Below are 13,651 nucleotides of genomic sequence, written 5' to 3' on the forward strand. Positions count from 1 at the left end.
CATGCATCAGTGACACTGTACCTCTTGTCCACCTCTTGGAGCATACGCTGCGTGGAATAATGGACAGGGCACTTGAGGCAGAACAGAGGCAGGAAGAGGAGGACTTCCTTGCCTCTCAAGGCCCCCTTTATCCAGACAGTGTTCCTGCTGTGCCACCCATCACACAGGAAGAGGATGAGGAGGAGGAAGAGGAGGGGGAGGATGATTGTGTCAGCATAGAGGTGGAGGCTGGCAATCAGCATCAGCAGCAGCAGTCTTGTAGGGATTATTTACAGTCCCAAGAAACACGTGGACTTGTACGTGGCTGGGAGGAGGTAGCTGCGGATCATGTTGTCCTTAGTGACCCAGAGGACTCCGGACCGAATGCCTCAGCTAACCTACGCTGCATGGCCTCCCTGATCCTGCAAAGCCTGCGGAAGGATCCTCGTATTCTTCGGATCAAGGAGAGGGACCATTACTGGCTGGCCACTCTCCTTGATCCACAGTACAAGGGTAAGGTTGCCGACCTTATCTTGCCATCGCAGAGGGAGCAGAGGATGAGACATCTCCGGGAGGCCTTGCAGAAAGGTCTGTGCAACGCGTTCCCAGAGACTGGGAGGTTACAAACTCCTGGTCCTGGACAACATGTTGCTGAGGCATCGGTCAGAAGGAGCGGTGGAGAAGGTGGCCGTCTGACTGATGCTTTCAGACAATTTTTTAGTCCGCAGCCCCAAGGTATGATCGGTTCCAGCAACCATCGCCAGCGTCTGATTTACATGGTGCAGGAATACCTAGGGGCAAGGTCAGACTTGGACACCTTTCCCACCGAAAATCCTCTGGCTTACTGGGTCTTGAGGATGGATCACGGGCCAGAGCTTGCACAGTATGCAATTGAGCTACTGGCCTGTCCTGCATCCAGCGTTCTTTCGGAAGGCACCTTCAGTGCTGCTGGTGGCTTTGTTACGGATCACAGGGTGCACCTGTCCACTGAATCAGTTGATCGACTGACCTTCATCAAGATGAATCAGTCTTGGATCACCCACAGCTACCAAGCACCTGAAGCTGATGTAACCGAATAATTTTTTTTGAAATATCACATCCCTTCAAGACTGCCTATGCTGATGCTGAGTGACTGTCCTGTTATGTTGATTGTCTATCCTCTTCCTCCTCAGCTGATATGTTGGAAGAACATTTCTGGTTCTGGGTGATGCCATCAGCCCAATTTTTCTGCCTCTGTTTAACAGGGGCGTTTAATAACAATTTTTGATGCAATGCTTTGCAGCAGGGCTAATTCCTGCAATAAAACTAGAGTAAACCCTTTTTAAGGACAGTATCTTGCATATTAGCCGTTAAAATTAGCACTTTTAATTTCAAACGTTCGAGTCCCATAGACTTCAATGGGGTTCTAAAGTTCGTACGAATTTGGGGTCCGTTCGAAAGTTCTGGTGCGAACCGAACCGGGGGGTGTTCGGCTCATCCCTATCCAGGAGGCCTTGCAGAAAGGTCTGTGCAATGCGTTCCCAGAGACTGGGAGGTTACAAACTCCTGGTCCTGGACAACGTGTTGCTGAGGCTTCGGTCAGTCACAGAAGGAGCAGTTTTTTAGTCTGCAGCCCCAAGGTATGATCGGTTCCAGCAACCATTGCCAGCATCTGATTTACATGGTGCAGGAATACCTAGGGGCAAGGTCAGACTTGGACACCTTTCCCACCGAAAATCCTCTGGGTTATTGGGTCTTGAGGATGGATCACTGGCCAGAGCTTGCACAGTATGCAATTGAGCTACTGGCCTGTCCTGCATCCAGCATTCTTTCGGAATGCACAAACAGCGCTGCTGGAGGCTTTGTAACTGATCACAGGGTGTGCCTGTCCACCAACTCGGTTGATCGACTGACCTTCATAAAGATGAATCAGTGTTGGATCACCACCAGCTACCAAGCACCTGAAGCTAATGTAACCGAATATTTTTTTTTTTAAATGTCACATCTCTTCAAGACTGTCTATGCTGATGCTGAGTGACTATCCTGTTATGTTGACTGACTATCCTCTTCCTCCTCAGTGATCCTGCTGATAGCTTGGAAGAACATTTTTGGTTCTGGGCACCGCCACCAGTGGCTAAGGCCCAATTTTTCAGCCCCAGTTTAACAGGGGCATGTAATTACAATTTTGGATGCTATACTTTGCAGCAGGCTCATTCCTGTACTCCAACTAGAGTATCTGTGAGGGATTGCAGTGTCGTGGCAACAGCACCAGTGCCTAAGGCCCAAATTTTCAGCCCCTGTTTAACAGGGGCATGTAATTACAATTTCCGATGCAATACTTTGCAGCAGGGCTCATTCCTGCTCTCCAACTAGAATACACGGGCTGGTGTATTCACAGTTTAAAAACCTCTATGTGATGGAACACAGACTTTAGTTTGGGTATGAATTTCACATCACTTTTCACTGTTTTTATTCAATAAAATTATTAAAATAAAACAGTGTGCCAGCTCTGCAAGCATGTTAGTGCTGGAGGAAGTAGAAGAGTGTATATAGAGATTGTATATAGGAAAGTTGTCCCTGAAGATGTTTGAAGTCAAGTGGGAATCCCATAATTTCCCAATCCCTATCCAAGTTCTGATCCCTCAAATAAAATAAACTAACAAAAAAAAAAAGCACTGGGCTATTCTTTGACTCAGGTGTGGCTCTGAAAATTCAATGTGCCTGGCTATGCAGGGCAGGGGATCCCAGTTCTACTTGTGGCTCCCTAGGGGATGCGCTACAAGTATAACTAAAGGTAAACTTTTTGTTTTAATTTTTGATAGACTGGAGAGAAATTAGCACCCCTATCAGTTTTTACTGATGTCTGTGCCCCCGTTAGGGAGATTCTCCCTCTCTATTTGTGCTGTTTACCATACTTTTATCATCAAAAGTGAAAGTAAAAGAAAATTCCAAATTTTGGGTTGAGCTCAGAACAGGAACAGGAATAGAGGGGAAATCTTCCAATGGGGACACTGACTCTGGTGACAACCAGAGATTCCCTCACTTTGCAGGGAATTCTTCTCACTTCCTGTTTTGGCTATGGGACAGAAAGTGAAGGGAAATCTCCCCAATGGGATATGCAGGGCAAAATAGAACCTAACAGGGGTTATCCCTTCCTTACTTATTAAAAAATATGTTTTGCCTTTAGTTCTACTTTAATCCCAACTGAGTGACTCAAAGTGTTGAGCAAGGGAGTTGGAAAATCAGCCATAAAAGTAACATTTTCACAAGGAGGACAGCCATGGCAGCGCCTACATTTCCATTATGATGGGTGCCGACACCTAGGGTTCATTGACTGTAATGAGACGGCAGAGATGATGAGGAGTGGCGTGCCTCTTGGTTTCAAGAATGGGTGCTTTTGGAAGGTCTGCATTGGTGCAGGACGTTTAGGAATATCTCAGTGGGGACACAGACATTGTCACACATTGATGTCTGTAATGCAAATGGTAATGGCGCAAAAAGGAAGAATTCAGAGCCCCTAAGTATATGGTCCATGTGATAAAAAGTACAATAGTATCTACAGTAGGCTTAGCATTAGAGGCAACGGTCCCAATATTAACCACTTCAGCCCTGGTCATGCGATGTTGTACCCAAACAAAATTGACGTCCTTTTTTTCCCACTAATAGAGCTTTCTTTTGGTGGTATTTGCTCGCCTCTGTGGTTTTTACTTGTGCTATAAACAAAAAAAGAGCAGCTAATTTTTTCTCAGTTTAGGTCGATATGTATTCTTTGACATATTTTTGGTAAAAAAAAATAAGCTTATATTGATTGGTTTACACAAAAGTTATAGTGTCTAAAAAAATAGGGGATAGATTTATAGCATTTTTATTATTTTTTTAATTATTATTATTATTTTTTACTAGTAATGGCGGCGATCTGCGATTTTTGTCATGACTGCAACATTACGGACACATTGGCCAATTTTGACACATTTTTGGAGCCATTGTCATTAATACAGCAATCAGTGCGATTAAAAATGCATTGATTACTGTAAAATGTCACTGGCAGTGAAGGGGTTAACACAAGGGGGTGATCAAGGGGTTAACAGTGTTCCCTGGGAGGTAATTCTAACTGAAGGGGGAGGGACTAACTAGAGGAAGTGACGGATCGTGGTTCCTAGTTATTAGAGGGCTTTCACACTGAGCCACGGGGGGGCATCGGCGGTAAAGCGGCGCTATTCGGCTGCTAGCGGGGGCGGTTTTAACCCCCCCTCTAATGGCCGAAAAGGGGTTAAATCCATCCACAAAATGCAGCCGGAGCAGCGCTTTGTCGGGGGTATCGCTGTGCTGCCCTGCCCCATTGATTTCAATGGGGAGCAGCGGCGAGTTCACCGCTCCTAAGAAGCTGCTGGCAGAACTTTTTGTGATGCCCTGCCAGCGCTACACTCCAGTGTGAAAGCACTCAGGCTTTCACACCGGAGTGCATGGAGCAGCTTTTTTCAGGCGCTATACAGGTGCTATTTTTAGCGCTGTAGCACCTGAAAAATGCTGGCAGTTTGAAAGGGGTCTTAGGAACACATGATCTGTCACTCCTCACAGAACAGGGAAGTGTGTATTTAAACACAGTCATCCCTGTTCTGTGTCTCCTGCTCTCAATCGCTTGTGGCCAGCGGTCATCGCGACCGCCAGCCACGAGCATCGGCACCCCGCTATCCGGACCCCGCTAGCCGACATATAGCTACGTGATTTCCGCGCAGGGGAGCCAACCTGCCACAGTATAACTGTGGCGGTTGGTCTGGAAGAGGTTAAGGCTGGGTTCACACTAGTGTGAATTTGATACAGACTTCCTTGCATCCTGCGGCTTGCACAGGGGTCCCGTGTATTTTGGGCTCCATTTCAGGTCCGAATTCAGGCAAAAATTCAGCCTTGATTCATCCCTGAAACAGAAAACATGGACGCACTGGACCCCTGCTGTGAGCCGCATCGGGATTAGATGTGAATCCAGCCTAAGCCAACTCTGTCATAGAAACACACAGGAGGAAAAAAACTGAAGTGCTTCCTTTATTTCTCCTGTAGATATGGTCTCCAAGATGTTATCTTACTTTCTCTCCTGGTGATCACACAGGAAGTGAGGAGAAATGTACCCACATGACAATAAAAACCTGGTGGGGTGTCAAGTTTTTCTGCTATCTATATAATATATATATTTTTATAATAATATATTTTGGCTGACGTTCCACTTCTAAATGTCTGTGGGTTGAGGCACAGAAATGAGTAATGATGAACATTCAATTTTGGATGGTGATAGTAACAGGTTAATCAGGCTCAGCTGGGGGTGCTTTAAATAAAATTTCCCCAGGTGGTGTAATATTCTTCATGGACACCTTGCAGAAGCTGTAAGGCAAGTGTGATGTTGTGTGGAGGCCTATGCTGCATATTATGTCTGTTGGTTTGCTGCTTTCAGTTGTTTTTAGACATGTCTAGCTTAGGGCTCTTTCACACTGCCGCAACTTTAGGGAATGCTGGTGTAAACTTGAGATCTATGGACCTCAACGCGCATCAAAGTAGTACAGGGACTACTTTGAAGTCGGTGTGACTTGACGTCACACAGATATGAATGTACTCATTGAAGATCTTGGGGTATGACTTGTCATGTGACTTTGCAGTCCCAAGTCGCAGGACACGTTGCACAAGTGTGAAAGGGGCCTAAGGCTGCCCACATGTTATACAATTTTCTTGATAATTTAACAATCATATAATATGATGTAAAGCCTAAACACCCTCAATTTGTATGGAGTCAGGCACCACATAGTTGAATGTAAGTCTAAAGGAAATTTGAACAAGGAAATTGTATAATGTACAGCAAGTATTGGTACCCTCTGCTGTGTTGTGTATGGGGGGGGGTCCCTCTGTACCATGTTGGTTGGTTTTTATTAGTGATGGCACTAATCTTAGTCTATTATGTGATCTCTCTCAATCTATGTTCTCTGTAGTCAATAACCTGTGGAAATGTATTGAGCTGAATTGTCTTTCCTCAAATTATGACCAGCTTTTGGGAGAGAGGGAGAGGGAGAGAGAGAATATATACACATACACTCCCCCCCCCCCCCCCCATTGAAACTGATGCTATCATTCACACGCTCTTGTTGGGGTGACCATGTTTGTGTGTATTGTAGAAACCAATGGCCATGAGCCTGCTGTCACATTGTGTGGGTTTTCTATAGCAGTCTTGGTGGGGCAAATAATATTGGGGGGGGGGGGGGGGGCTCAATTTACTAGAGGTTACTGCTTTTGATCTGAAAGTCACATGGCTGATTTTTTTTTGATTTTTTTTTTTTTTTTTTTTTTTTTAATATTGCATGAGATAATTAACAACATGTGCAGTATTTACCTCACATTTCAATGTTTTACTTTAATGACCGTTAATCTAGTGAGATAAATGCTACAAAAAAAAACTAAAGTCAATTCGATAGACGGTGGGGGGAAAAAAAAAAACATTGATTATCACCTGGTGTCTGCTAGCGGTATTTTTTTAAAATTTAGAGCAACTGCACACTGGCCAGAAAGTGAAAAATATACAATGTATCCTTCTGGTGCAGTGTTGGCCTGTGCAAAGATAAAAAAATTGCGAAGACAAAGGAAAAAATTCAAGTGCTAAAAATTGCAAAACTTAAATGGAGTGAGAGAGAGAGATACATTTATTTTATTTAATTTTTTTAGTTATTTTAACTCAAAATGCAGTATTTATTTTAGTGAGTTAAAGGGAAGTGGGGCGCAGAGCTGGCAGTGTGCTGCTAAAAATGTATACTGTGATAACCGCCTGCGCTACAATCCCGCACAGCTGCCTGCAAGGATGTGCAGAGTGCGCTCCTGCACCCCGCACAAGAATAGGACTCGGTCTTTCCTTCCCTGTCAGGTGGAGCCGTGGAGTGATCTCTGCCCGACGGGCACTTCCGAGTCCCGGCATGACATCACTGGGAGGCGGGAAGAGAGGAATGTAGAGAGCTGCCGGTGTTCTGGCAGATAGTGTCCTGCCATCATATAGTGTCCGCCCCGTACTGCGCAGGCGCAGTACGGGGCAGAAGAAGCTTCAGAAAATCTCCGAAGCTGAACGGCGCCTGCACTGTGAGTGGAGGTGGTAGCCCCACCATCCAAGCGGACATAGGGTTGTGAAAATTAGAGGGCCCCTCGCGGGCGAGCTTCGCTCTCTACGCTTCGGGCTCGGCCTCACTGCGCTCGGCTCCTTTTTTTTTTTTTTTTTTTTTTTTTTTATTCCTACTCTGTGTCCACTTGGATGGTGGGGCTAGAACCTAGACTCTCGCCGCAGGCGCCGTGAGTCCTCGGCTATTTTCGAAATCTGTGTTGCTGTGTACTGCGCACACTATCTGATGGGGGACCTTTATATGATGGGACACCGGGCACCGCAGTGAGTGCGACCCAAAGGAGAAAGTGGAACCAACCAGGCAGTGGATGAGAAAAATATATGTGCATCAATAGTAAGCAGATGAACATGTACAGAACCGGCTAACTCTGGGGGGGAGGGGAGAGGTGATATTATATACCAATGATATCAGTAATATGCAGCACGAAGGGGGTTAATGTGTTGCCACTGGTCACTAATGCATTAGTAACCATTGTCAGTTAACTCCTTTTGTGCTGCATTAGTGACACAAGTATTAGTGCTATGCTGCAGCATACAGGGGTTAATGAACACTGATACTTGTGCCACTAATACAGCACAAAGGGGTTAACTGGCAATGGTCACTAATGCATTAGTGACCAGTGGCAACACATTAAGCCCCTTCATGCTGCATATTACTGATACAATTGGTAATTAACCACTTCGGATGGGCTTGGGCGTTTTCAAAATCCCACCAGGAAGCCAACACTGCTCAGCGCTAATCATAGGTAGTGAGATATTTCCCGATCCACGGCTGCACAGATCGTGAAATGTCTCACTGCCTGTGATTAGCGCTGTGCAGCGCTGGCTTCCTGGTGGAATCAGGTTGAGGTTGCATAAATATACTTGGAAGTATATGTAATGCAGCATGGACAGGGGTCGTGTGCAGGCCTTGCAATGTCCACTGCCGCCACTGACTTTTATTTAAAAAAAAAAGACTTCTTTCACACTGGGGTGGTGGGTCCATTAGTGGTAAAGTGGCGCTTTACCACTATTTAAGAGGTACTTTTGGGCCGCAAGCAGGGAACATTTAACCCCCAAGAAGGGATTAAAAGCGCCCATGTTGCTAGCTGTGGGTGGCTGAGGGGAGGTTAACTACAATGGTATTTCATTTCTGTAATATACAGCATGGAGAGGGGTTAATGTGTTGCCAGGTTGGTGACTGATGCATTAGTAACCAGTGGCAGTTAATTCCTTTGTGCTGCATTGGTGGCACCAGTGTTAGTGTTAATGCATCTATGACCAATGGCAATACATTAACCACTTAAGGACCACGGCACGTGCTTATACGTCAACAGATTTGCAAAGACATGCAGATGGGCGTACAGGTACGTCCCCTTTAATTTGGCACCATGTGATCGCACACTCCGTGCCAGAGGAACCCGCGGACTCTGTCTGCCGGTGTCCCGTGATCGTGTCATGGAGCTGAACAACAGGGAGATGTCAGTGTAAACACAACTTCTTCCCATTCTTCCTAGTGACATGTCACTGATCAAATGCTCCACCCATTTGGAGCAGCGATCAGTGACCCGTCACTCGTAGCCACGCTCCCTAACAGAAAACTTTAGTATGTGCACATGGGCCTTGACAGAAAAAACAGTTAACCAGGCTTTTCTACAAGCACATTAGTTGCATTATTATTTCAAAGTGCCTCCGATAAAAATACATATAATTAAAATGTGTGAGTGAACTCTATTTCTATCGCATTAAACCTAATTGAACTTGTATTGTTTTAAGTATATTCTTGTTTTGAAACAACATTGATTCTTTCTTAAAAACGGGGGGGGGGGGGGGCACAGTTTGCCATCTTCGCCCTCGGCCCAAATAGCCTTGTCCCAACACTGACTTATGTATGCTGATGTGGCACTCTTACAGGCCAGGTTGACTTGGGTATGAAAATGTCCAAGGGTGTTTTATTTAAAAAAAATAAATAAAAAATAAAAAAAAAAATGTATTAAGTAGACTAGATCCCTCTTCCAGCGTTGCTGATTGAAAATAGATATGCAAAAACAATACTAGCTAAGGTTTCAGGTCAGCAGGTATACCAGCCAATGTATCTTTCATCTGTAAACTGACAAATTTCTTTTACTTTTCAGATGAATTTTAAACTGGTTCTGGTGCTGTCCATAGCAGCTGCTATTAGAGGTAATGTTATCTTGGGGTGCACACAAGTCACATATTTGGTACATGTCTTAAATCTCCTCTCCAGTTCAACTTCTTTATCTTTTGGACAGAGCGGGAAAGGATTAGTCTGCTAGCATTTTTTTTTTTTTTTCCCCATCTGTGTGGGGAATTTAGGATGAGTAGCCGGGTAGAGGCTTAACTAACAAAAGATGTCCACCTAGGTGCATGATGACCCACTAGGGAGGTTGTCTAATGTCTCTGTTCTAGGAGAGTAGGCATTGGATGGACAGGATCATGTTTCTTTCTAGCCATGGACTAAAACATGCCATTCTCAAAAAAGCCAGTTCATAGAAATTTTGCAACTAATCCAGTGTTCAGCACTTGCTGGCTAGGGGGGGGTGGAGGGCTTAGAATTTTACACTAAAGTACTAAGCATTTACATATACTCAACAAAGGTGCTGAGAAATGGCTGGTGAGCTATTGCATGGATCATTAATTTACGTTTTAGTAATTGACTGACTACTAATCCAGTGTTCAGCCCTTGCTGGGTAGGGATAGACATGGAGGGCTTGGAATTTATACTTGTGCCACCAGGTTATTTTATCTACAATCACAAAAGTGCTGGGAAAATGGCTGGTGAGCCACTTCCGGGCATAGACTCCCACGGGAGTCTATGCTTCTTCCTGTCCCGCCGCACTGTCTGCTGGGACACATGGGTCCTGGAGACAGCGCGGACCATTCCCATTGCGCTGTGCGACTCGCGCATGTGCAGTAGGGAACCGGGAAGTGAAGCTGCAACGCTTCACTTCCTGATTCCCTCACTGAGAACGGAGGCAGCAGCAGAGAGCCGATCGATCGGCCTTGGCTGCCGACATCGCTGGACCCTGGGACAGGTGAGTGTCCATTTATTAAGTCAGCAGCTGTAGTATTTATAGCTGCTGGCTTTTAATTTTTTTTTTTTTTTTTCAGTGGACTTCCTCTTTAAGATAAAAAGCCTTCTGCGTGCAGCAGTCCCCCTAATACTTACCTGAGGTCCCTTTTAGATCCAGCAATGTTGCAGGAGTGTCTCAGCTGCCCAGAATTCCTCTCCCCTCATTGGCTGAGAAAGCAGCGTCATGCCATTGGCTGATTTACTTTGCAGCAGTGGGAGCCAAAGAGAAAAGACCGGGGATGAGCCAGGCCCTAGCTCCATGTGTAAATGGACAAGGCTCGGGTGCCCCATAGCAAACTGCTTGCTGAGGGAGCGGCCAGGAGCACCAAAGAAGGACCCGTGAAGAGGAGGCTCTGGCTACTCTGTGCAAATCCATTACACAGAGCAGGTAAGTATAACATGTATGTTGTCTGTTCGCTGTGTATCCTTTCCCCATTGTTTGGATGGAAATGAGCCAGTATCTAGAATTTGCTCTTTACACTTAACTGGTAAAGAAGATATTTTCCCCAGTTGTCTCCCAGGACAGCCCTTGAGAGATGGAGTCCCTCCCATCGACCCAGGCAACAATTGCCAACCATTCAAAAAGGCGGTCCTTCAGGTCCCTGGTCAGTCATTTGTGTTTCCTCCGGAGGAACATGTTGCCAGGAACCAGGAGAAGGACTACATCTCTCAGGGGCTGCCTGAAGGATGTGAAGCTGCGCAGGGGGACTGGGTCCTATCCGGCAGCCTTCAAGCTAGTCCACAGATCAGGTATTAGGGCTCGGGTACAGTACCGTGGTTAGGAGCAGACCCGCTCCCTTCCTCTCTCCAGCGCTGAGTTGGCCAAGGTCAGGATGGCGCTAGTTCCCCCCCGAGAGCAGCGTAGCTGGTCCATTTTCTCCTCTGCTCTCTGCGACAATAGCGGTGGGGGTTGGAGACGCTGTTGCGTCATTTCCGGAAGAACTACGTCATTACTGTGTACTGAGTCTTCCGGGGTCTCTGAAGGTACAGGGAGGAAGAGGAAAGCCAACGCTGTGCCTGTATGATCCCGCCAGCGTCCAGCTATACCGGACTAGCGGTGGGATCCCGAACTCGAGGGGGACCATGGAGGCTAATCCCCAGGATGCTCCGGTGGAGGCAGGCATCAGTCAAGTCCAGGTAGGCTGCTGGGCATGTCATTACTCTGGTAGTTTGGTGGTAAGGCTGGGACCTGTAGTACACCATGGTGGTGGTCACCTGACAGGCCAGGAGATTTTTGTGGTGGTGCAGCACAGGTGTTTCTTTAGGAATTAATTTAAACACTAAGGATGCCTTTTTCTTGTTTCAGGCTAAGGAGGCCCCAAGGGAAGATAAGTGAGGCCGCAAAAAAATGCCCTAATTGTGGAAATAGACTGTCCTCAGGCCCTGGTAAAGCCTTATGCAAACAGTGTATTGCAGGCATTCTTACAAAAGAGGCAGACTCCCCCTTGGCTCCTTTAACGAGGAGATGGCATCGACTTTTAAATCTCTCCGGGATTTAATTACGGATGTAGGTACAGCTGCTTCCACCAGTAGGGCGACTACAATCTCCTTCTCACCATGCCTTACAACACCCAGTTCCGGGGAGCCCAATATAGAAGGAGCATAGCCCCGCGTTAGTTAGTCCTGAATCCTCTGATGTAGATTCAGGCCAGGATGAGGCTCCGGCTGTAGCTTACAAGGGCGCAAGATCTAAGCTATCTCTTGAGGAGGTAGAAGAGCTATTGAGCGCCATTTATGATACGCTGGAAATTGATGAAAAAGAGACTCAATTAACCAGACGTGATCTAATGTATGAGGCTCTGGGGGAAAAAGAAAGTGAAAGTTTTTCCCCATACATAAGGTCCTTTCTGACCTGGTCCTTAAGGAATGGTCTGAGCCAGATAAAAAGGTATTTTTTCCCAATTCACTAAAGATTCCCTTTTGATGAGAGCCCAGAGGCGGTCTGGAATAAGAATCCTAAACTAGACGCTCCTCTATCCAAGGTCTCAAAACAGTCTGACCTAGCCTTCGAGGACATGGGTCATTTAAAGGATCCAATGGACAGAAGGGCAGATGTAGCCCTAAAAAGGGCCTGGGATGCCTCCATGGCAGGTTTGAAACCAGCTCTAGCCACATCTAGTGTGGCTAGAAATCTGGAGTTTTGGTCATGACAACTGCAGGAGCATCTTAAAGCATGCACTCCTAGGGCTGAGCTATTAAAAACCTTTCCTATGCTTTTTAAAGCCACAAGTTTAATTTCTGATGCCTCCACTGATTCCGTTAAATTCACGGCTAAGATGGCAGCACTCTCGGTTGCAGCTAGAAGAGCTGTATGGATGAAAACTTGGGGTGGAGACACGGTGTCAAACTCGCCTGTGCAGTGTCCCTTTTTACAGGAGATCTAGTCTTTGGCCCTGAATTAGATACCGCCTTAGACAGGACAGCGGATAAAAAGAAAACCTTCCCCACAAAAAAAAAACCTTTTCCAAACAAAGTTCAAACCCAAGAAGCACTTGACGGGACAAAAAGGGAAAGGAAAAGGGGCGTACTTTTTAACCGCCCCAGTCAGACCCCCAAGCCCCAGTGACGTCAGGTTCCCTGTGGGGAGAAGGTTATCTAACTTTCTTCCACAGTGGGAAAAGATAACCTCAAACAAGTTTGTACTAAACGTAATAAAAAAAAAAGGTTATGCGCTAGAGTTTCACAGCTGCCCACCCTCAATTTCTCATAACAAAGCTCCAGAGTCACTCAGAAAAGGCCAGGGCTTTGCCATTACTGATTGGGGAGATGGTGGATCAAGAGGTATTGAAACCAGACCCCATTCAGGAGCAGGGAGACTGTTTTTACTATCATATTTTTGAAGTTCAGACTGATCATGAACCTCTGCCCTCTGAATCTCTCCACCTGTTACAAAAAGTTTTGGATGGAGTCCATTTATTCAATAAAGAATCTTCTCCCAAAAGGAGGTGTTTATGGCTACCCTGGACTTGAGGGACGCCTATCTGCATATCCCTATAAGGAAGGAATGCCAGAAATGTATTCGGATAGATGCAAAAGTTTTATCATTTTCAGTGCAGAGCACTTCCATTCGGACTGTCATCCTCCCCGAGAATCTTTACCAAGGTTCTTGGGGAGGCACTAGTTTCGTTAAGACTTCAGTCGGTCTCGATCATTCCATATCTAGATGACTTACTACTAACAGCCCACTCGGGAAAACAAGCTCTCTCGGGACCTAGAGTTAACACAGCTCAGTCTGAGTCAGTTAGGGTGGATTGTCAGTCGCGAAAAATCCAAGACTATCCCTACACAGGAGATCCTGTACCTAGGCTACAAGGTCAGGTCTGTGGATCAGACGATAGTGCTACCGTAGGAAAAGATTTTGAATCTGGCACAAAATCTCCTTTCTCCAAAGGTGTCCCAAGTGTACAGCAAGAGAGGTCATGTCAGTGCTATGTCTCATGACGGCAGCCATTCCGGCTAACAATGGGCCAGGTTACATC

General features: G+C 46.0%; 1 protein-coding gene across 1 annotated transcript in view; it reads left to right on the plus strand.

Moving 5' to 3' along the window:
- The window catches only part of LOC143998225 (pancreatic lipase-related protein 2-like), a 51,423-nt gene that overhangs the window by 14,783 nt on the left and 22,989 nt on the right, over positions 1-13,651 (plus strand). The window contains exon 2 of the mRNA XM_077493927.1: positions 9,214-9,262. Within this exon, the coding sequence (XP_077350053.1) occupies positions 9,214-9,262 (49 nt within the window). The remainder of the gene's footprint in view (positions 1-9,213; positions 9,263-13,651) is intronic.

This window comes from Lithobates pipiens, unplaced genomic scaffold (genome assembly GCF_037356315.1).
Source record: "Lithobates pipiens isolate NorthernLeopardFrog02 unplaced genomic scaffold, aLitPip1_a1.2 Scaffold_19, whole genome shotgun sequence".
NCBI lineage: Eukaryota > Metazoa > Chordata > Amphibia > Anura > Ranidae > Lithobates > Lithobates pipiens.